Here is a 24,296-nt window from a genome sequence, read left to right on the forward strand (position 1 = left end):
GGGCGGGGCCTGGGGGCGGGGCCACGGGCTGAAAACCTGGGACTCCTGATGATGGGGGGCGGGGGGAGTGAGAATTTCCTCCAAGCAGGCTGAGGAAACCTGGTAAGGGAAAAAAGCAGGCGGTGTCGGGAGTAGGGCCCAACAGCGGGAAAGGAGAAAAGACTGTTAATGTGATAATAATAGAAAACACCGCTCTAAAATACAGTAGGCGATGCCCCTCATCCAAAGAAAAATACCAACACACACCGCCTCCCTCTTTACCTTCCACCCACGCCTGGCAGGGCTACCTGACAGGGTCTCCATTGCTTTCCCAGACCTCACTTTGTAGAACAAGCTAACCTTGAACTCACAGAGGTCCGCTTGCCTCTGCTTCCAGAGTGTCACATACTACAAGGAAAAATGCCAGCTTCCAACCTGGCAGAAGACAATGCATGACCACCTTCATCAAGCCCATTTCCCACCTCTTTCAATGTTTTCAGGTTCCTAAACAGTCCTTTGTTTGTTTGTTTGTTTTGTTTTTCGAGACAGGGTTTCTCTGTGGTTTTGGAGCCTGTCCTGGAACTAGCTCTTGTAGACCAGGCTGGTCTCGAACTCACAGAGATCCGCCTGCCTCTGCCTCCCTAGTGCTGGTATTAAAGGTTTAAAGGCGTGCGCCACCACCGCCCGGCTTTTTAGCCCTCATCTTCACTTGTCACCTCTTCCAGACCACCTCTGACGGCGCCTTTTACTAGACAGCTCTGACAAGTCCCATAGACGTTCATTATGAATATCCTGTACCGTAACTATTAACTTATTTTATGCGTATCTACACTAAGTGCACGCAGGAGCCTGCAGAGGTCAGAAAAGGGCATTGGGTCCCTGGGAACTGGGGTGATAGGCAGTTCTGAGCCACCCTGTGGGTGCTAGGAGCTGAGCTTGGGTCCTCTCAAGGGCAGCAAATGCTCTTAACTGCCGGGCCATCTCTTCAGCGCCATAATTATTGTTTATTCACTGTATCCCTTTTACCCTAGCGTTTCTTCAAGTCACAAGGCGTGTCTGAGTATATCATCTTTATTCCACAAGTCACAAGGCGTGTCTGAGTATATCTCTATTCCACAGCAGGTGCATGGCACGCAATACTCAGTGACGAGGTGGCAGATTTTCCTGTGATGGATGTGCTCAGTATATTTGTGCTGCGGTCTTCCAGTCTTCTGTTTCCTGTGACTGAAATGTCTTCCTTCTAGGTAGTCTCCAACAGTTGTGTCCTTGCTCAAATGTTGTCACATCAAAGAAGCCTTCCCCGGTCACTCAGCACCTCACTCCCCTCCACCACGCCACTTAACATTTGCTGCCACGGAGATTATCATTACCTGACATCATCTTAAATGTCTCTGTCTATCAACCATCTGTCCCACTACAGTGAAAACCCCAGAACTTTCTCCCCCCTCAGCAGCTATGGAGGACACTATGGCCTCAGTGTCCGAACAACTGCTTGTCAAAGTAGGTACTCAATAAATATTTGTCATTCAGGAAGTGATCGGGAAGTGAGTGACTGAAAGATTCTGGCATGTACTAGTGGGGAAGAAGACTCGAAAATACAGAACAACAAAAAAAGTCACCCACACCCACGACACCACCGGGTCCTGGCAGGAAAGGTAGCCAATAACAAGCCCCAGATTCAGCGGAGGAAAACCTGAGCTGAGAACCAGCTAGAGTTCTGCATCTGGGTCGTCAGGGAGCTCAGCTCTTCTGAAAAGATTCCTGGAGAAGGAGAAACCGAATAAAGGAGATATGGAGGCACGTGGCCAGAGTTTATTCAGATCTAAAGACGACATCTACTCCAAACCCAGGCCCCTCTTGACCAGATGGTTCCAAGGAAGCTTTAGCATCTGTCCCTCTATAAATTATCCAGTGCCCCTGCCATCCAGTCTTCTCTGGTGACAGCCGGAACAATTGTCCTGGAATTCCATCTGCTGCTCCTGTGCTGATCCCGTACAGTTCATTAAGGTTTCAGTGCACAGAGGTATCCATTTCCCTGGCTCAGGATGGAAGTTGGATCTGTCTCTGGGTGAGCTGATTTCCATCAACACAAACAAAACCTTCAGAGAGGATCCCAGGTCTCTAGAGGAGAATTCCACATCTTTCCTTTCATCCTTTCTATCATGTGTTTATTTATTTATCTATTTATTTATTTATTGAGGCAGGGTCTTACTACATAGCTCTGACTATCCTGGAACTCACTATATAGACCAGCCTCTGCCTCCCAAGTGCTGGGATTCACCGCAACTCCCAGCTGGAGCCCACGTTTTATTTCCCACCCTTCCTGCTCTTCTAACACATATATTTTCTAAAACAAATAAATTACACTGAATAAATTAATCACATAGTTTTGTTTTGTTTTGTTTTGGTTTGGTTTGGTTTTTCGAGACAGGGTTTCTCTGCGGCTTTGGAGCCTGTCCTGGAACTAGCTCTGTAGACCAGGCTGGTCTCGAACTCACAGAGATCCGCCTGCCTCTGCCTCCCGAGTGCTGGGCGGTGGTAGCGCATGCCTTTAATCCCAGCACTCGGGAGGCAGAGGCAGGCGGATCTCTGTGAGTTCGAGACCAGCCTGGTCTACAGAGCTAGTTCCAGGACAGGCTCCAAAGCCGCAGAGAAACCCTGTCTCGAAAAACCAAAAAAAAAAAAAAAAAATAAAGGAGTGCGCCACCACCGCCCGGCACATAGATTTTTTTTAAAGGAAACTCAAAACAAAAGGCTGGAAGTGTAGCTTGGGGGAGCTTGCTTATTTGTAAACTTCCTTACTTGCATAAATAAGTCCCTATTTTGATCTTCCCACTCAAAATAAACCAAAATGACTCCTGATCATTACACATCTCCATTTAGTTCCCCTTAGTCACTCATTCAAAACTTTCAAACAAGACGTTTGCTGTGGAAGGAAATCAAAACCCAGAATAAAGATAAATTAGCTTGAGAGAAAAGGTTTACATAGAAAACTGTGAGCTGGGCAGTGGTAGCAAAACCAGTTTTCAAAGGGAATAAGATTTCCTTTTTTTTTAAATTCTGAGTGAGCGGTGGTGGAGGCTTATGTCTTTAATCCCATCACTGAGGAAACAGAAGATCTTTTGAGGCCAGCCTCATCTAAACAGAGAGTTCCAAGACAGCCAGGGCTACATAGAGAAACCCTGTCTATAGATAGATAGATAGATAGATAGATAGATAGATAGATAGATAGATAGGTGGATAGGTGGATAGGTGGATAGGTGGATAGGTGGATAGGTGGATAGGTGGATAGGTGGATAGGTGGACAGGTGGACAGGTGGACAGATGGACAGATAGACAGATAGACAGATAGATAATAGATTGATGGATAGATAGGTAGATGATAGATAGATAGATAGATAGATAATGGATGGATGATAGATAGATAATAGATTGATGGATAGATGATAGATGGATAGATAGGTAGATGATAGATAGATAGATAGATAGATAGATAATGGATGGATAGATAGATAGATAGATAGATAGATAGATAGATAGATTAATAAAAACTCAGGGTCAAAAACTGGAGTTCAACCTGAAGATGCGAAAAGCAAAACAGCCAGCCACTGGCTCTTACCTCGACCTCAGTCTGAAATGATGATCCTACCTCCTGGAATCTCAGAATGAGACTGTGTCTGAGAGCTATCTCCCTCCATCCCCGTTTTATGTTCCTTTATAAGACTGGGATTAAAGGCGTGCACCACCCGATTTCTATGACAACTAGGGTTGCTTCCTGGATTAAAGGTGTGTGTCATTGTGGCTACTGAGATTAAAGATATGTGTTATCATAATCTAGTCTATAAGGTTGACCAGTGGGACTGTTTTACTCTCAGATCTTCAGGCAGTCTTTATTTATTAAAATACAATTGAAATGCCTCCACATGAGCCCTTGTCAAAAAAAAAAACCAGCATAAAGAGAATTTCAAAACTTTAAAGGGTAGTGATCAGTTTGTATCCATGTCTGCTAACTCTTTTATTAATGAAATCCCTTGCCACCATTCTGGTGAATAAAGTTGTGCTATATAACCTTTCTTCAATCTTAGGATATTGAGTTTGATGGAAGTCTAAGAAATCTAGTTTGGGCTGGATATGGTGGTAAATGCACTGCTTCAGTGATCTTCAGAACTAAGATCACTTCGAATTCAAGGCCAGCCTGGGCTAGAGAATGAGACCCTATCTCAGAACAGAGCAAAAGGAAACAAAAAAGAAGGAAGGAAGGAAGGAAGGAAGGAAGAAAAAGTGACCATCCCCACTCCTGGGTACAGCTTACTTTGGTTGGCTGTCTCGGAGAAGCCCACACCCATGTTCTCAGGTGTGTTTTATGTTTTTCTGACCACCTCTCCTTCCCTTAACTCTTACTTTCAAGCACATATCGAAATATATTTGTTAAGTGGTTGAGGAAATGGCTCCTGCTGAGGACCTGAACTAATTCAGTTTCCAGCACCCACGTCAGGTGGTCAGAAGCACCTGTAACTTCAGCTCCAGGGGGATTTCACACCTCTGACCTCCACGGGTGCCTACAAGCACATGCCCATACTCACACAAAGACACACAATTAAAATAATAAGCAAAAAAATCTTGGAACTTAGTGAGTGTGTGTGAACATTAGGGGTGGGAGAGAGAGCTCATGCATAAACACAGCCTTAGGTTGGAGGTTAGAACACAAGTTTCAGAAATCTGTTCTCTTCTCAAAATCAAGGTATCGGGCTTGATGGGAAGCTCCTTTAATAACTGAACCATTTTACAGGTCCTTCGTCCTCCTTTTCCTCCTCCTCTCTTCTTTCTCTTCTTCTTTCTTCTTCCTCTCCTCCTCCTCCTTCTTCTTTCTCTTCTTCTCTCTTCTTCTTCTCTCTTCTTCCCCTCCTCCTCCTATTCTCCTCCTCCTATTTCTCCTCCTTCTCAAATCTTATTTTAAGCTGGTCAGTAATGGTACACACCTTTAATCCCAGCACTCGGGAGGCAGAGGCAGGTGGATCTCTGAGTTCAAGAACAGCCTGGTCTACGGAACAAGTTCCAGGACAGTCAGGGCTACACAGAGAAACTTTGTCTCAAAAAACCAAACCAAACCAAACAAAATAAACAAATGAAAAAAACCCATAAGATCTTTTAGTTTTTCCTGTTTTGGTGGCACATGCTGTTAGTCCCAGCACTCGGGAGGGAGAGGCATGCGAATCACTGTCCATTTTAGGCTAGCTCGGTCTACATGGCAAGTTCCAGGCTAGCCAGAGTACACAGTAAGACTCTGTCTCAAAAATTTTTATTTTAATTTTTATTTGTGTGTGTGTGTGTGTGTGTGTGTGCTGTGTTTGTGCAGGTATCCAAGGAGGCCACCTGACGTGGGTGCTGGAAACCAAATTCAGTTCTACCGAAAGGACACGACATGCTCTTAATTGTCAAACCACCTCTCCAGATCCTTTTTCTTTTTTTTTTCTTTTTTCTTTTTTGGTTTTTCGAGACAGGGTTTCTCTGTGGTTTTGGAGCCTGTCCTGGAACTAGCTCTTGTAGACCAGGCTGGTCTCGAACTCACAGAGATCCGCCTGCCTATGCCTCCCGAGTGCAGATCCTTTTTCATATTCCTGAAATCCTTCAACACCTACGAGCAAGTTAATAAAATCAGAAATTTAAATACTTTCATATTTGCACTTATTCATTGCAGCATTCTCTAACAATAACCAAAAGATGGAAACTACCCTAATATCCATCTGCGCGCGCACACACGCACACACACACACACACACACACACTCAAATTGGAAAGGTAGGAGCCTAGACATGGTATCTCATGCCAGGAATCTCCACCCCCAGGAGCTGAAACAGAAGGAAGGCATTGATTTCAAGGCCAGCCTGGTTTCCATGATGAGTGTTATCCTGAGCCATGGAGACCCTGACATGCGTAGCAGTATACACAGATTTTGAGGACACTACGAAGAGTGGAATAAGGTAGTTAAGAAGGACAATGGGAGACCACCCTGGAACCCAGCCTGGTGGCACAGATCTGTAATTCCCGCTACTAGGGATGCTTAGACACAAGGATCACAAGTTCAAGGCACTTGGACAATTTAGTGAGACCATGTCTTAAGACAGAAAACACAGAAAAGGGTCACCCTTTATCCACCCCAGGCAGTGCAGGTGGCAGAAGTGTCACAGCATGGGAAGGCTTGGTACTATTGGGCCTTACACTCATCGCCTGGATGAGTGGGACTCCTGTCCTCCCAGGTCTGTGCCTGTGTCTACACAGGCTTGTGGGTCTAAATGGACCTGTTCCCTCTCCAGGCATTTCCAAAAGGAGCATCCTCACCCCATCTTCAGGCATGACCAGTCCCCTATTACTTCTCAGCTCTCGGATGCCCACCCTCAGTGCCCACCCTAGCTCAGACAGGAAAATCCAGGTATCCCAATCATGGTATCCAGGGCCTGAGACTAGGCACAGCAGTCCCTGAGGACACATACATGCACGCACATGCGTGCACACACACACTAACCGTAGCTTAACTTGGACTTCAGCTCCTGAACAGCTGGCTCTGACACTGCTGTGAGGTAGGATGGAGGTGGAAGGAAAACAGGAAGCAGCCAGAGGAAGGGAACATTTGTTGCAGGACCCAAGGGCCCCTCTGCTGGCAGAATGCCCCGTGAAAGATGTAATCTATATGTCTCCCAGCACCAGCTCAGCCCCTACGCTAGTACAGTGGTTCTCAACCTGTGGCTCACGACCTTTGGGGTGGGGGTCAAATGATTCTTTCACGGGGTTGCATATCAAACATCCTCCACATCAGATATTTACATCACAGTATCAAAATTACAGTTATGAAACAGCAATGAAAATAATATTATGGGTGGGGTCACTACAATGTGAGGAACTGTACTAAAGGGTCAAAGTATTAGGAAGGTTAAACTGGGGGGTGGGTGGCACACACCTTTAATCCCAGGAACCCTGTCAAGAAAAACAAAAAGAAAAAAAAGAAAAAAACCCACTGCTTAGGGCCTCTGCTGGACTGGCTAGAACTGGCTTAGAGAAAGCAGGACGGCCAAGCAGCAGAGCAGACAATTGCTGCTTTGTGAGAACAAAGGCCATATCTGCACGTCCTCAGGACTCCACGGGGTCCAGAGCCCACAGGTCCATCTGGAATGTGTGTGTGTGTGTGTGTGTGTGTGTGTAAATGTGGGCTACAGGAGTGGTTCACTCGGTACAGTGTGTGCCGAGCAGGCAAGAGGCACCGGGTTCAATGCTCAGTCTTCCCAAGTCACCTATCAATACAATCCTTCATCTACATGACCAGAGGTTACAAACGCTCTCATCTCGTTTGGAGGCTTGTCTCTAAGTGATGGCAGGTTGTACCAAGTAGCAATTAATGGTAGTCATTGCATACCCACAAAGCACTTGGGCTAGTGCCTGGTTCATACGATGGTCTCTCACCAGCAAGGACTCTGAGGCTCGGAGAAGTCAGATATCTGGAAGATCACTGTATTACCTTCTGGTTGCCGTGACAAAATCTCGGAGAAAAGCAACTTAAGAAAGGAAGGGCTGAGTTCTGACTCACAGTTTGCAGGGAGACAGTGTGTAATGCAGAGACGGCATGTGGGGGGCTCGAGGCAGCTGATCACACTGAATGCACGGTCAGGGTGTTAGCCAGGGTTCCCTAGAGGAACAGAACTTACAGAATGAATATATATATATATATATATATATATATATATATATATACACACATATATATATATGTAGATTTTACATATATTATTTATATCGATTTATTAGATTGACTTACAGGCTGTGGTCCAGCTAACCCAGCAATGACTGCCTACGAACAGAAGGCCCAAGAGTCCAGTAGTTGTTCAGCCCATGAGGCTGGACGTCTCAGCTGGTCTTCGCAAAGAAGTAGGCTCCAATGCCAGTGAAGGAACGGACTTGCTGGCGAGGTGAGAGCAAGTAGGTAGAGAGAGCAGCTTCTCTCTTCCAGGTCCCTTACGTGGGCTTCTAGCAAGCTGTGCTCCAGACTGAAGGTCTGTCTTCCCATCTCAAAGATCCAGATTAGACGTGGATCTTTCCACTTCAACAAATTAAGCAAAAATCTGTCACAGGAGTGCGCGGGCACCATTAGTGAACTCCAGGTGTGGCCAGTTGACAACTGAGACTAGCCATCACTTCCCACCCTTTGTCAGCTTGACACACACATCTCCACATGTCATGCTTAATCTCCAAACGAAAACAATAACTATGTCATAATTATTCCTAACGTGATATAGCTATCCCATGTACAGTGGTAAATGCATTATATATTTAACCAGGTCATAATTACACCTAATATGCTATAACTATCTCTTGTATAATTGCAATGTATTTTAAATTTAGAATGTCCTTTGAGGGACATTCTTTTAATATATCAAATTTTAGCTGGGCGATGGTGGCGCACGCCTTTAATCCCAGCACTCGGGAGGCAGAGGTAGGCGGATCTCTGTGAGTTCGAGACCAGCCTGGTCTACAGAGCTAGTTCCAGGACAGGCTCCAAAGCCACAGAGAAACCCTGTCTCGAAAAACCAAAAAAAAAAAAAAATCAAATTTAAATGTGATAACCATTGATATTCTCTTAATTGATATTGTATCACTTAACAAAGATATTGAGGAAAGAAAGCACAAATATCTGTATAAACACATTCTGCCTGCCTCTGCTTCCCAAGTGCTGGGATTAAAGGCATGGGCCACCATGCCCGGAGCTCTTTTTTTAAATTAATTTATTTATTTTACATCCTAACCATAGTTCCCCCGCCCACCTCTCCTCCCAGTTACTCTCTCCCATCTCCCCTCTGCCTCTCCCAATCCACTCCTCCTCCGTTTCTGTTCAGGAAAGGGCAGGTCTCCCATGGATATCAACAAAACATGGCATATCAAGTTGCAGTAAGACTAAGCACTTCCCCTTGTATTAAGCCTGGGCAAGGGAACCCAGTATGAAGAATGGGTTCCAATAGCCAGCAAAAGCATTAGAGACAGCCCCTGCTCCCACTGTTAGAAGTCCTACACAAAGACCAACCTACACAACTGTCCCATATGTGCAGAGGGCATAGATCAGTCCCATGCAGGTTCCCTGGTTGCCGGTTCAGACTTTGAGCTCCTATGAGCACAGACTGGTTGATTCTGTGCATTTTCTTGTGATGACTTGGCCTCTCTGGCTCCTACAATCCTTCCTCTCTGTCTTCTGCAGGATTCCTTGAGTTCAGCTTAATGTCTGACTGAGGGTCTCTGTCTCTATTTCCATCAGTTGCTGGGTGAAGCCTCTGATGACAGTTGGGCTAGGGACAGATCTATGAGTATAGCAGAGTATCGTTAGGTATCATCACATTAACATTTGCAATGACGTCACAGCAGGAGAGATGAGCAGAGGATAACTTAGGCGGCCAAATGTTTACCCTCAAGGCATACTGAAAAAAAAGGGGGGGGGAGGAATGGGCTGCAAAGACCAGGACAGAAATGCTAGACAGAGCAGAGGCAGTGGGATAGAAGGGTCCCTGGACTGTGGTAAAGGGAGGAGACTCAGTTACCTAGAGAGAAGTGAGGCTTCTGCCAAAGATGAGGAAACCTGAGACGTGGTGAGTCTAGTTGCTATTCCTGGGGGTTTTAAAGGAAGGAGGGTGTGTATTAGCAAAAGCCTTGCAGAGCCAAAAGCCTGGACCGAAGGACATGTATAGGGGCTGAAAGTGGACAGATTCCCACTGCAGCAGAGACAGTTTGGAGAGACAAGTCCCAGTACAGTCCAGCACAGCCCTGCTCCATCTCCTGTCCTGACTCTTCTGGCCAAACCTACTCTGGGGCAAAAAAGTGACTTTGACTCCACAAGGGACCCTCCACTAGCTCACCTTGCCCCCACCCCTGTCCCCCTGCTTGCTATAAAGGTTCATTTCATTACAAACCATTCCATCCTCACAGCGAAAGAGGGAGGGAAGGAGGGAGGGAGGGAGGGAGGGAGGGAGGGAGGGAGGGAGGGAGGACGGGGTAAGGGAGGGTGAAGGGGTGGGCAGGGAGCAGGCCACTGAGAACTCGGGATGTCTCCATTTTACATACAAAGAAACAGACACAAGAAAGCCCCTATCCTTGGGTCCCCACAGCCAGATTCTAAGTTCCAGTCCCTTTACTTTTAGGTGCCACACTCTCCTTCAGGAGAGCCTGGACAGATGGCGCCAGGGATGCTCACCACCTGTCCCCTAGACAGCCACTGGTATCCACACGCATTTGATTTCTCTATAGGATTAAGAAATTAAGGTAAGGGCTGGAGAGATACCTGAGAGGTTAAGAGCATTGCCTGCTCTTCCAAAGGTCCTGAGTTCAATTCCCAGCAACCACATGGTGGCTCACAACCATCTGTAATGGGGTCTGGTGCCCTCTTCTGGCCTTCAGGCATACACACAGACATAATATTGTATACATAATAAATAAATATTTTTTAAAAAAAGAAAGAAATTAAGGTAAGATAGTTGCCAGATGTCAAAGAAGAGGTGAAATCGACAATGAGTGATATGGCAATGTTATCAAGCACAGCCGCCGGAGCATCCTTAGAGTCCACTGAATGAACGCCTTCTTTATGTGAAACTTGGGCCCAGAAATAGGAGACTTTGCTCCCTTGGGACGCTACTGATGCTCCACCTGTCTTACTCACTGTTCTGTGGCTATGAAGAGACGTCACAACTATGACAACTCTTATAAAGAAAGCATTTGATTGAGGCTAGCTTACAGTTGCAGAGGTTTAGCTCTTTGTCATCATGTAGGGAGCACGGCGCCACACAGACAGCCATGGTGCCCGAGGAATAGCTGAGGATCCACAAGCAGCAGGAAAAGAGACAGACTCTGGAACTGGCTTGGGCTTTGGAAACCCCAAAGCACACCCCCAGTGACACACTTCCTCCAACAAGGCCGTACCCACTCCAACAAGGTCACGCCTCTAATCCTTTCAAATAGTGCCATTGCCTAAGCAATCAAATATGAACCTATGCTGGTCTTTGGTATTCAAGCCAGTGCACCATCCCTCCTTTAATCAGTTGTCGGCCACTGCACTAACCCCACTGATTTAGCGGCCTTTAAGATTCCTGTGGGCAGGGACTGAGGCAAGGCTCAGCTGGGTGGCTCTGTCTTGTACGCAGACACAGTCGGTTGTGGAACTAGTGCTGAAGCAGCAGGGTCTCTCTGGGTGTCACAGTCTCGGGGCTTCTCTGTGTGGCTGCTCCACCTAGGGCAGTGGTCTCAGGGCACTCAGACTGATTACATGGCAATTCATCATACTCCAAATGCCATATCTCAAGAGAATCAGGTGAACCTGTGCCGTGTTTTGCCACTTAACATTAGAAGTCACATGATGCTGGGCGGTGGTGGTGCACGCCTTTAATCCCAGCACTCAGGAGGCAGAGGCAGGCGGATCTCTGTGAGTTCGAGGCCAGCCTGGTCTACAAGAGCTAGTTCCAGTACAGGAACCAAAGCTACAGAGAAACCCTGTCTCAAAAAAAAAAAAAAAAAACCAACCAACCAAACAAAAAAAACCAAAAACCAAAAAACAAATCAACCAAACAAACAAACAGAAAAAGAAGTCACTTAGTGTCTCTTCTACTTTTGTTACAAGACACCACCTCTCAATGAGGTCAAAGTCACAGCATAAGAGCACATTGGGAGCAGCCAGGTGTGGTGGTGCACGCCTTTAATAATCCCAGCACTCAGGAGGCAGAGGCAGGCAGATCTCTGAGAGTTCTAGGACTACACAGTTTCTCTCTGCCTAGGAAAACAAAAACAAAAACAAAACAACAACAAAAGACCAAATGGGGACTGGAGAGATGATATTTAAGAGCACTTGCTGGTCTTCGAAAAGACCTAGTTCAGTTCCCAGCACATAGGGGCCAATTTACAAGCCCCTGTGGCTCCAGCTCCCAGGAATCTGATGCCCCCTTCTGGCCTCCAAGGGTACCTACACACATGTGAACATAAATTATGCCCACATACACACAAATAATAAAAATAAATTTTAAAGATGAAACAGGAAACAAGAACAACCAAAAAGAGTTGCAAAAGCATGAAAATGAATTCCCATATATCCTTTGTCAGTTTTTATTTAGTGTTAACTCTATATTATGGTATATTTGTCAAAGCTGAGAAACCTTGAAATAAACTCCAGATTTAATTCAGATTTTTCCAGGCTCCCACTAATTAATTGATTAACCAATTAATTAATCGACCAATTAATTAATCCAACCAATTAATTTTAGTTTTATGTGCATTGGTGTTTTGCCTGCATATATGTCTGTGTGAAGGTGTCATGAGCTGCCATGTGGGCTCTGGAAATTGAACCCGGTTTCTCTAAAAGTCAGCGCTCCCAACTATTGAGCTATCTCTCCAACCCCTCCGCTAATTATTTTTTTAACTAATTATTTTATTTATTTATTATGCATACAATATTCTGTCTGTGTGTATGCCTGCAGGCCGGAAGAGGGCACCAGATCTCTTTACAGATGGTTGTGAGCCACCATGTGGTTGCCGGGAATTGAACTCAGGACCTTTGGAAGAGTAGGCAATGCTCTTAACCACTGAGCCATCTCTCCAGCCCCACTGCTAATTATTTTTGACAGGAGTTTATCTATCTGTTTTTTTTTTGTTTGTTTGTTTGTTTTGTTTTTCGAGACAGGGTTTCTCTGTGGCTTTGGAGCCTGTCCTGAAACTAGCTCTCTAGACCAGGTTGGTCTCGAACTCACAGAGATCCGCCTACCTCTGCCTCCCGAGTACTGGGATTAAAGGCGTGCGCCACCATCGCCCAGCTATCTATCTGTTTTTTATTACTATAGTTATTTTGGGTCTATACATGTGTGTAGCTGCGGGTGAAGGTCGGGGTATAACATGTAGGAGTCAGTTTTCTCCTCTCACTGTGTGGAGCTCCAGGATCTAGTCATGACATCAGGCCTGATGACAAGTGCTTTAATCTGCTGAGTCATCTCACTGGCCCTCTACCAACTAGTTTTTCAGGATTTAGTTAAAGACACCATGTCATAAGTATGCCTAAATATGTCAAGTAGCTGACCTCACTTTTATCAGGATCGCCCTGACTGATACGTGATCATCAGAGGACCCGCCTGAAAAGTTGCAATATTTCAATGAAACGTTAGTGGTAGTTGGCCCGTGAGGGCTCAGCAGGTAAAGGTGTCTGCGGCTAAGGCTAAAGGCTGAGTTCGATCCCTAGAACCTACATAGGAGAGAACTGACTCCTGAAAGTTCTCCTTTGACTTCCACCTGCAGGCTGTGGTACATGTACATCCATAAACATAAACAATAAATAATAAATAAATAAAGTTGGGAAAAGGAAAGCAGTAACAGCAGCACAGACCAGGGTATTCGGCGTCAATTGTGAAAAGTGGTCAAATGTTGCTGCACAGTGGTGGCACACGCCTTTAATCCCAGCAATTGGAAGGCAGAGGCAGGCAATCTCTGTGAGTTCGAGGCCTGGTCTACAGAGCTAGTTCCAGGACAGCTAGGAGTGTTACACAGAAAAACCCTATCTCGAAAAAGAGAAAGAGAGAGAGAGTCAAATACAAATTCTCTTTGTTGTGGTGGTTTTGGTTTTTGAGACAGGGTTTCTATGTGTAGTTTTTGATGTCCTGGAACTCACTTTGTAGACCAGGCTGGCTTCAAGCTCAGCGATCCACCTGCCTCTGCCCCCAGACTGCTGGTATTGAAGGTGTGCGCCACCATGTCTAGCTAATATGGACAGATTAGAAGGCAGAACTTGCAGGATGTGAATTGTAAGAGAAAGAAGAGAGACTGGGGAGATAGCTCGGGAAGGTACAGTTCTTGCTGAACAACCATGAAGACCTGAGTCCGAATCCCCAGAACCTACACAAAACTGGGCATACTGCAGCTCTGTGATTCTGGTGTTCCTATGGAAAGATCTCTCTGGAAGCTTGTGAGCCAGCTATCTTGGCACTATAAGTGCATTGGGAAATAACAAAGATATCCTGCCTCAAACAAAGTGTCCTCTGAACTCCATATGCAGGCATGTGCCCCCACACAGTGCACACCATAGATATATGTGTGTGCACACACGCCACAGGTATACATGTATGCACATGCACACACATACTATAATACACATTATACATATATGTGCATGTCTACACATACCATACAAACATATATCATACATACATGTGCAGGCACTCACATGCCTTTGCATACACACATCATACATAAACACGCATGCACACACATACTATAAATACATACACATGCCATACATGCACATGCACACACATCATACATACATGTCCATACATATATCATACACATGCATGCATAAACACACACACAAAGGTAGAAGAGAAAGAGGAGGAAAGCTGGAGAGATGGCTCAGTCAGTAAAGTGTTTGCTATACAAACATGAAGTCATGAGTTTAATTCCAGAACTCATATAAAAAAAGCCAAATTTGGTGGCACATTTTAATAATCCCTGGGCTCACTGACCAGCAGACAGCTTTCTTTAGCTTTGCCTACTCCATGAACTCTAGGCCAGTGAGTGACCCAAAAAACAAGGTGGTCAAGCAGTGGTGGCGCAGGCCTTCAATCCGGTACTCAGGAGGCAGAGGCAGGTGGATCTCAGGGAGTTTGAGGCCAGCCTGGGCTACAGAGATAGCCAAGGCTACACAGAGAAACCCTGTCTTGGTTGGGGGGCGGGGAGAAAGAGAAACCAAACCAAGGTGGATGGAGAGCCCCTGAGAAGTCAAAGGACCTGTCCTCTCCAACATATGACAGGTGGATAGCCACTAATTGAGATGGGTAGACCTACAGAAGAAGGGTGTTTGGAGTAGAAATCAGGGCTTCGCATTTGCAAAAGCCAAATCTGTTAATCCATGTGGAGGGGTTAGGCAGACAGTCCCTGAGTCTGGATTTCAGGGAGAAAGCTTAGCAGGGAAGACAGAAATGAGTGTCTTATAAAGTTATTGGTGTAACTGGGCTGAATGGCATCAGGGAGGAAGGAAGAAAAGACAGGAAAGAGGACCAGGGAGGAGTCCTGGGAGATGGGAGGATGCGAAGGGGGTGGGGAAGTGGCCATTACAGAGGCAGAGAAGCTGAGAGTGACCCTCCAGGCTGGGGGGAATTAGGTCAGGTGACTTGACAATCAGTGAGATGACTGCTGAGATTTCATTATCGGGCTGGCACTGATGGGGCACTGGGGACCTTGGCACTGATGGGGCACTGGGGACCTTGGCACTGGAGTAATCTTGATGGTACAACGGAAAAGGAGCTGGCAACAGCAAAGACAGCTTCTTTCTTTCTTCTTTCTGAAATATGCAGTGGTCCTCAGCCTCCCGAGTGCTTGGATCACAGGTGTGAGTCACCATAGCTAATTTAAACAAATATTTTTGAAGCATTTTTAATAAAGGGGAGCAGGAAAAAATGCAGCTGGAATCTGCAGAGAACCAGAAGTTATCTTTTTGTCTTTTCTCTCAATTTTCTTTTTTTTTCTTTTGGTTTTGGTTTTTCTTTTCTTTCTATCTTTTTTTTCTTTTTGAGTAAGAGCTCATGATATTATTGTCTTCATAACAAGATCAGCTTATAACTGGATCACTTGGCCCTTTCTCTTATCTCCTCCCAGTTCAAAAGGCTCGCATCTCTTACTAGCCAGCATCCTCTTAGATCTGCTCAGCACACTCAAGTCTCAGCAGTCTTTGTACTTTTAGCCTTTTTTTCCCCACCAGAAAGTAGGCTTAGTCTGCCCACCATAGCCACTGTGTCCTGTCATAACACTGTTTTCCCTGGACATACAAAGAATCCTTGCCCTTCTTGTCCTGTGCCACTTTGTGGGGTTTGTGCTTGCCCCTTCTTGCAGACTTTCTGGCGGGTCTTAGGGTTTTTTTTTGTTGTTGTTCTTTTCGAGGCAGGTCTTAGGAACGTTCACCATGTTGGCAGGAGTGATATTGGTACAGAAAGCTTCTTTTGTTTATTAAAGACAGGGTTTCTCTGTGTAGCCATAGCTGTCTCTGTAGATCAGGCTGGTCTTGAACTCACAGAGATCTGCCTCACTTTGCCTCCCAAGTGTTTAGATTAAACACCACCACTGAATGGCATTTTTTTTTAAGACAGGCTTTCACTGTGTAGCCCCGGCTGTCCTAAAGCTCTCTCAGTAGATCAAGCTGGGCTTGAACTCACAGAGATCCACCTGCCTCTGCTTCTCAAGTGTTGGGGTCAAAGGTGTGTGGTGTGCATCATTGCAACCAGTTTTTAGAGTGAGTTTTCTTTAACTGACATTGAGGTTTTCTAGGAAGATCAAGGGTGATGGAGGAAGGTCATTGGTTAAATAAAAAGAAACTGCTTGGCCCTCATTGATTAGAAGATAGGTGGGAGGAGTAAACAGAACAGAACGCTGGGAGGAAGAGGAAGTGAGCTCAGACTCCACAGCTCTCCTCTCGGGAGCGGATGCCTCAGAGAGACGCCATGCTCCGCTCTCCCGGGCAGACGCCATTGAGCTCCGACCCAGGATGGACCTAGAATCTTCCCAGTAAGACCGGTGCTCACAGATTGTTAGAGATGGGTTGATCGGGATATCAGAATTAGCCAGTAAGGGCTAGAGCTAAAGGGCCAAGCAGTGTCTAAAAGAATACAGTTTGTGTGATGTTATTTTGGGGCATAAGCTAGCCGAGCAGGCGGCCGGGGTGCTGGGAACGCAGCCTCGCCGCTCATATTACTACACAAGGGGACTTCCAAGATATCTGCAGGCCCTGACTACAGGACCTCAGATAGAGTCATTTCTACTGCATCCTATTAGTCAAAGCAAGTCATAACATCAGCCCAAATTCAAGGGACTCACTTCCTGCTGGGGAGCAGCCAAGCCCCTGGCAGGGTCATATGGGACAGGAGGTAGTGTGGTGGCTGTCCTTATGCGCAATCTACCACTCAGTTGGGGGACTCTCTGTTGAGTCACAGAGCCCGGAACAATTCCCACCCCCTCCAAAATAAGAAAAAAGCCATCAAGAATTAGAAAGATGTGGGCGTGAAGGGAATGACAATAAGTCAGGTGGTAAGATCATCAAAGAATGAGGGGGAGGCTAGCGACTCCATCAACTTCAAAAGCTTCCACTATCTTCATAGTTTCATCAATGAATTTTCATATATTTCATCAATGAAAAGGAGTTGTTCTTTCTTCACAGCCCTTTGACTCAGTGACTCATTGGTGAAAACGGTGTTGCTCGCTCCATGGTGGAGTGTTTGCCTACCGTGTATGGGGATCAGAGACCATCTCCAGCACTGGAAAAACTAGCTACTATTTCTCAGGAATCTGCATTTCCAGTACCTAAGACGGCACCCATGGCCTGGCACTGCACCTAGGCACCCAATACGTATTTATCTTTAAACCGGAGTTACAGACAATCGTGAGCTGCCATGTGAGTGCTGGGAACCAAACCCAAGTCCTCTGGAAAAGCAGTCAGTGCGCTTAAACCCCTGAGCCATCTCTCCAGCCCTGTTGAATGAATTTATAATGATCCAAAAAAGTTTAAAAAAAAAGTTGTATGTGGCCAATGCTCAGGGCTCTGTTGGTAAATTATAGTGTCCCTCTGTGATGGATTATTATACAACCACTAAAATTATGCTTCTGAGGGCTATCAGCAGAGGGCATGGGTTTTCTTGAAACAGGGTGGTGCATTGTAAGTACATTGTATTTATACCTATATATTCCTGGGTAGGAAAATGGGGGACCAATACTGATAGTGGCTCTGGAGATCAAGGGTCACAGATGGCTCTTGTTTTACTCCAGTCTTTAAGACGTTATTCATATTCACTGTGAGAAAAACAGAGACGATGAAAAGTATTGATAGGAAAAAAATCGGAGCCAGGTGTGGTAATTGTATGCTTGTAATTCTGACAGGAAAGAGGACCAGGAATCCAAGGTTATCCTTAGCTTATAGTAAGTTCCAGGCCAGCCTGGGCTACTTGAGATCTTGTTGAAAGAAAGGGAAGAAAGGAATCAATTAACCAAGAAGGCAAGCAGAGGTTTCATCATCTTATCAACATGGAAGTCCACTTTTTGTGTCTCTCCCCCATCTCTTCACATAGCTAAGGTTGCCTTCATCTTGAAATCCTCATTTTTTAGAATCCTTATAATTCAGAAAGTTAAATACTCAGAAAGTGTTGGCACGCCAGGCTTATATTTTCTTCTTTTTTGAAAGATACATGTTTTTTATTTTTTAAAAAGTATTTATTTATTATGTGTACAATATTCTGTCTGCGTGTATGTCTGCAGGCCGGAAGAGGGCACCAGACCCCATTACAGATGGTTGTGAGCCACCATGTGGTTGCTGGGAATTGAACTCCCTTTGGAAGAGCAGGCAATGCTCTTAACCACTGAGCCATCTCTCCAGCCCCCAGGCTTATATTTTCTATACTAATTGTTGATATTATGAGTTTGCAATGTTTGCTAAAAACAAACAACAAAACAAAATAAATGATAGAAGCCACATCTGACTCGAGTCCAGAGAGCCTGCAGCAAAAGGCAGAGTGAAGAGGAAGTCCTCTAGAGAGTTGGGGTTGAGCTCGTGTGTTCTGTCAGGCGTAGGTGCTGGCATTGCTCTGCTCCTGTGGCCACTTCAGTAGGAGGCCACTCTGTGAGGCTAGGGACATCACCTTCCAATGTTTTCATCTAAAGATGGGGAAGCACCCATTGGAGAATGTGGACAGCCTTCCCCTTCTCTGCACTGGTACCCAACCGAACAACAAAACACATTTGGGTTTTTGTCTTGCTCCGGTTTTTGAGTCATTCATTGGCTCTGAGGGTAAAGAGGCCTACAAGGTCAGTTCTCCCCACCATCCCACAAAAATCTCAGTCTGAGATCCGGGGCAGCGAAGGATGTGGGGATGTTCAGAGGCAGGGACTTGCCGGGAACACCGACAGGCAGCGGCAGTCTAGTCCAGGCAGACTTTCCGGGCCTTGGAAAGGAACAGGCTGAGGAGCCTGAGCAGATGGGAGCCAAGAATGGAGGGTACACTAGGATGGTATCTAAGCGGGTATGGTCCATCCTGGGAGAGGTAACGAAGAAAGAAAGAAGCCAACAGAGAGCAGGCGCTGACCTACGAAGCCAGTGACGAAGGCTCTGCATGCTTGGGAGGCGTGGGCTGGTGACAGGGGGAGGGTGGCAAGCATGTCTTCAGTGTGTTAGAACCGTGAAGGGCTAATGAGAATCATGATGAGCAGCAGACAGGGGCGCGCAGAGGCGGGACCTGGGTAATGGGCAGAGTGGGGCAAGAGGTGGGGTGGGGTGGGAGATGGGGAAACAGCAGGGCGCTCACCTTCGGCCGCCCGCACTTTACAGTGTGTGCCCATTTCAGTTCCTTTGATACTCTGGTTTCGGGTGAAGAAAGCGAGGCTGGGGGGCTGGGGAGCTGGGGGGTCGCCACGTGGGGGGCGAGGAGGGCTGGGGGCGCCAGGGCCTAGTGGCAGCGCGAGGTGTGGCCGTGCGCGGCGGGGGTGGGCGCGGGGAGCTATCGGTGCGGGGCGGGCCGCGGCGGCGGGAGGGGAGAGGCGGGCTCCGCCGGCACACGCCGCCCCTGGCAGGGGGCCGAGCGCGCGAGGAGCCGCCGCTGCCGCTCGGGGTCGCCTGCAGCCCCAGATTCCCGAGCGCTCAGCTGGCATGGCAGCCACCTCGGCGCCGAGCCCCGCGGCCAGCTAGGGGCGGCCCCCCCGGTCCAGTCCGTCGGATCCCTCTTGACTCTGCGCCCTGGGGACCGGTCGCCTCCCAGCCGGAGGTGAGAAGCCAGGAGGACACAGGCGCGTGGTGGGACCCCAGGCCCGAGCGCTGTGGAGCGAGTAGGGTGGTTGAGAGCCAGGCCTGGGTGGGTGGGTGGGTGTCGGAGGACCCTGGCGGAGACCGCTTGTGGCTGGGAACTGGGAGCCGATCCTCTTCCCCTCAGGGCCCCAGGTCGTGTCGCGCTGGCCTCTCAGCGCTGTCCCCATCCCTGCAACCCCTCCACCTGGACCACCAGCCCTGGCCATTCCCACGCCGTGGCCACGCTCGCCGCTGCCCATCTTTGGCCTCTTTCTCTCAGACCTGGCTAGTGGGTTCTGTCTCCAGTCCCTTCGTCTGCTCATCCATTCCTCGCCTCCGCCCTTTTGCTTCCCACCCCAGTCGTTGAGTCCCTCTCCTCCTGCTCCTGTCACTTGGAACTGGTATCAGTACCGCTATCTCGGTCTGGCCGTCTCCTAGCCAGTGTCATCCCACAGGTGTCTACACGTCTGGCCGTTCATCCGTCCGTCACTCCTGGGGCCGGAACTGACCATGCCCAGCGGCTGCCGCTGTCTACATCTCATGTGCCTGCTGTGCATCCTGGGGGCAACCAGCCAGCCTGCCAGAGGTGAGCGAGCGCGCCCCAGGGTTCGGGTCGCGGCCCTGTTAAGCCGTCCTCGCTGGCACGTTGACCTCTGCTGGCTAGAGACGGCACTGCAGCTGCCCCATTTCGCCTGGCTCGAGAGTACTATCCCTTTGGAATAGGAAGCCTGTCGGTGTTGCCATGCCCAGAGCCGAGTACCTCTAACTACGGAAACTTCTACCAAGTCCCACGTCCCAGGAAGCCAGACCCTGATTCAGACTCACGCGTGCTACACCAATCTCTTTCAGCGGATGTCTGCAGCTCCCACTGTGACCTGGCCCACGGCTGCTGCGCTCCTGACGGCTCCTGCAGGTACTTCTGTTGCACACGTGTCTCAAATCCTTTGCTCCCCACTTTTCGACCCTTCACACCCATGAGCAGGTCAAAAACTCAAAACAGTGTCTAGGAGCTTAAAACTCTATTGTTTGTTTTCACACAACAGGATGACCAGTCCCCAAACCCCCCTTCTCCCCTCCCCTTATCTCATTTTGCCTTACTGGAGAGCTTGGATATCTGAGCTTTTATTCTCTCAAGGGCTTCTGTCTCTGACGATGCCGGTAGAGGTGCCTGAAGGTTGAGTTTAGAGACAGAGCCACATGAAGGGGGATATAAAGAGAAGTTCTGCTTTGGAAAAAAGCTGCAGTGGGGATGGGTGTTTTCTTAGCACATCTTGCAATTGACTCACCAGGGCAGACTGGGCAAATTCTGTGGCAGAAGTTTGGACACAAGAAATGAGCCGATGAAGGCAGGTTGTTACATGGGGCTCTGTGCTGGAGGGTTGAAACCGGACTTCCTTGAGGGCTTGTAAAAGAATAAGTCACTTGGCAATGGTGGTGTGCGCCTTTAATTCTGGCAGAGGCAGGTGAATCTGAGTTCAAGGCCCGCCTGGTCTACAGAGACAGAGTTCCAGGGCAGCCAGAACTACACAGAGAAACACTGTCTTGGAAAAAAAAAAACCCAACAAAAGTCCTAGTGATTGTGAAGTGAGGCCAGGAAGGTCAGGATTCCAGGCTAGCCTTGTCTTCTTGACTCTGATAAAAGCAAAACAAAACAAACAGCAGCCATTTGCTCTGAAAACGAAGGGAAGATGATCCTAGTGACCTCGGAGGGTCTCTCACTCTCAACTGTGTATAATGAGACTCCAGGGAGGGCACCAGTGGCCTTTACAGACACGGTTTGTTTCCTTAACAATACCCTTCAAGGAAGGTGTTTTCTCACCTCCATGTGAGAAAGCAGATTATGAGAAGCCAGAAAAAACGTAGGTGCTGAGTTTGATGTCTGTCTGATGCTTGTGTTTGCCCTTCGCACTTGGCTTATGCACAGCCCTCCACCTACCCGGGACTGGTCTGCTTTTCCTTTAGGACTGTTGCATGTCCTGCTAGTTCTACCTTACACACACACACACACACACACGTCCTGAGCCTGTGCTTTCTCCCACTAGGTGTGACCCAGGCTGGGAGGGGCTGCACTGTGAGCGCTGTGTGAGGATGCCCGGCTGCCAGCACGGTTCCTGCCACCAGCCGTGGCAGTGCATCTGCCACAGTGGCTGGGCAGGAAAGTTCTGTGACAAAGGTAGGGTAGAGGGGCTATTGGCAATAGAGCCCATGTGCTCTAGAACAACCGTTAATATTTACTATTTACTGAGAACATATTGTGTCTTGCTCAAATCCTCATTGATTTGAACATCCTTATTGATGTCATTCCTACTTGAAGTTTGAAAGGATCCTCAACATCAACTCGTGCTGTTGGAAAGACAGCTGCTAAAAAGTTGTACCCAGTTTAGCCGGGCGGTGGTGGCGCACGCCTTTAATCCCAGCACTCGGGAGACAGATCTCTGTGAGTTCGAGACCAGCCTGGTCTACAAGAGCTAGTTCCAAGACAGGCTCCAAAACTACAGAGAAACCCTATTTCGAAAAACCAAAAAAAAAGAAAAAAAAAGTTGTACCCAGTTTAAACATGATGAAACTACAGTCCACACAAGAGCTGTGACTTGTCTGAAGTCAGTTTGACCCAGACTGCCAGAGCTGAGGCCAGGAACTTCCAGAACCCTACTTCAGCATAGCTTTTCCCACCATACCATACTGGCAGGGGCGGGTCTGAGGTATGAGCCACATTCAGAGTTTGGATCTGGTCCACAAGGGTTCTGGAGACCAATATGAGGGGCTACCCTACTCTTCTTATCTCTTTAGATGAGCACATCTGTACCTCACAGTCACCTTGTCAGAATGGAGGCCAGTGTGTGTATGACGGGGGCGGTGAGTACCACTGTGTGTGCCTGCCAGGCTTCCACGGACGTGGCTGTGAGCGCAAGGCCGGACCCTGTGAGCAGGCAGGGTGAGTTGCTGGAACCCTGAGGAAGCTGGACTAGAATTTGGCAGTGAGAGAAAGTCAGGGCTGTCAGTAGGGCGGGAGACAGAGTCAGACTCAGACAAGGACACCTTAGGTGACAGTGTGCCAGGTTCAGATTCTCGACCTTTTATTTTCTGTTTTCTGTTATGAGTGTTTTGCCTGCATAGGAGGTGGTGGGCCTCCATGAGGGTTTTGGGAATCGAACCCAGGTCCTCTGCAACAAGAAGTGCTCTTAACCACTGAGCCAACTCTCCAGCCCTCCAGATTCTAAACTTTCTTCACCACAAATGGTGAGGAGGGTGGCACAGGGAGGGAGGCTCCTAGGATTCCCTGTCCTTCCTCAAAAAAGCAGACAAGCAACCTTACGAGTTGGCTCTTCCTATGTGGATTATGAAACGGCCACAGGGCTAGACTTGCCCCATTTCCGCTGCAGGCCTAAAAGCCTGTGGAGTTAATACAGAGCACTTCTCTGAGCCTTGACTTTGGGCCTGACCGCGTGTGTGCTAACTGCTTGGCTTCTCTCATTTAGCCGATCTGGCTATTTTTATTCACATTTTAAAAATAAGGTTATTTGAAACTCAAAAGGAACAGCCCAAGGTGACACAGAAAGAAAGGGGGCATCAGTGGTCAGGACACTGACTGGCAAGTTGATACCAATGTTCTCTCTCACCTTAGATCCCCATGCCGGAATGGCGGGCAGTGCCAGGACAACCAGGGTTTTGCCCTCAACTTCACTTGCCGCTGCTTGGCAGGATTCATGGGCGCCCACTGTGAGGTGAACGTAGACGACTGCCTGATGCGCCCTTGTGCTAATGGTGCCACATGTATTGACGGCATAAACCGCTTTTCCTGCCTCTGTCCCGAGGGCTTTGCTGGACGATTCTGCACCATCAACCTAGACGACTGTGCCAGCCGCCCATGCCAGAGAGGGGCTCGCTGCCGGGATCGCATCCATGACTTTGACTGCCTTTGCCCCAGTGGCTATGGTGGCAAGACTTGTGAGCTTGTCTTACGCGCTCCAGCCCCCACCACAATGGGCATCCCACAAACACCCACCTCAGCTGTAGTTGTGCCGGCTACAGGGCCCGCCCCCCACAGTGCAGGGGCAGGCCTCCTGAGGATCTCAGTGAAGGAGGTGGTGCGGAAGCAAGAGGCTGGGCTAGGTGAGTCTAGCCTGGTGGCCCTGGTGGTGTTTGGGTCCCTCACTGCTGCCCTGGTCCTGGCCACTGTGTTGCTGACCTTGAGGGCATGGCGCCAGGGCATATGCCCCACTGGACCCTGTTGCTACCCAGCCCCACACTATGCCCCAGCTCGGCAGGACCAGGAGTGCCAGGTTAGCATGCTGCCAGCAGGGTTCCCTCTGCCACCAGACCTGCCCCCCGAGCTTGGCAAGACCACAGCATTGTGATGGAGGCAGGGGCTTTTTGGCCCCCTTCCTTGTCTCCTTCACATCTCAGACTAGAGGTCCTTTCTCACCAGCCCTCAGCTTTGGTCCACCCTTCCAGGGGATTTCAGCCTCATACCAGAAATACTATTTTTTTAAAACACAGAATG

At 48.0% G+C, this 24,296-nt stretch overlaps 1 protein-coding gene across 4 annotated transcripts; it reads left to right on the top strand.

Annotated features, from left to right (window-relative positions):
• Positions 1-18,969: 18,969 nt before the first annotated feature.
• On the top strand, positions 18,970-24,294 carry Dlk2 (delta like non-canonical Notch ligand 2). 4 transcript variants are annotated; one of them, XM_041655905.1, is made up of 6 exons: positions 18,970-19,251; positions 20,248-20,378; positions 20,516-20,705; positions 21,835-21,965; positions 22,583-22,727; positions 23,418-24,294. In XM_041655905.1, the coding sequence occupies exons 1-6, from the start codon at positions 19,202-19,204 to the stop codon at positions 24,148-24,150; spliced, it is 1,380 nt and encodes a 459-aa protein (XP_041511839.1). In that variant the 5' UTR covers positions 18,970-19,201; the 3' UTR covers positions 24,151-24,294. The 4 variants fall into 4 exon arrangements, with proteins under 4 accessions (XP_041511839.1, XP_041511841.1, XP_041511842.1 ...); XM_041655907.1 differs by having other exon boundaries at positions 20,642-20,705; XM_041655908.1 differs by lacking the exon at positions 18,970-19,251 and adding an exon at positions 19,542-19,772.
• The last annotated feature ends 2 nt before the right edge of the window (positions 24,295-24,296 follow it).

Source organism: Microtus oregoni, unplaced genomic scaffold, assembly GCF_018167655.1.
Source record: "Microtus oregoni isolate MIOR12 unplaced genomic scaffold, Mior012 000007F_ref0000211, whole genome shotgun sequence".
Taxonomy (NCBI): Eukaryota; Metazoa; Chordata; class Mammalia; order Rodentia; family Cricetidae; genus Microtus; species Microtus oregoni.

Coding starts and splice junctions, on each gene's coding strand:
- Dlk2 (XM_041655905.1), top strand. CDS start 19,202: ATGAGAATCATGATGAGCAGCAGACAGGGGCGCGCAGAGGCGGGACCT. Junction 20,379..20,515: donor AACCAGCCAGCCTGCCAGAG/GTGAGCGAGCGC, acceptor CCTTTGGAATAG/GAAGCCTGTCGGTGTTGCCA. Junction 22,728..23,417: donor GGACCCTGTGAGCAGGCAGG/GTGAGTTGCTGG, acceptor CTCTCACCTTAG/ATCCCCATGCCGGAATGGCG.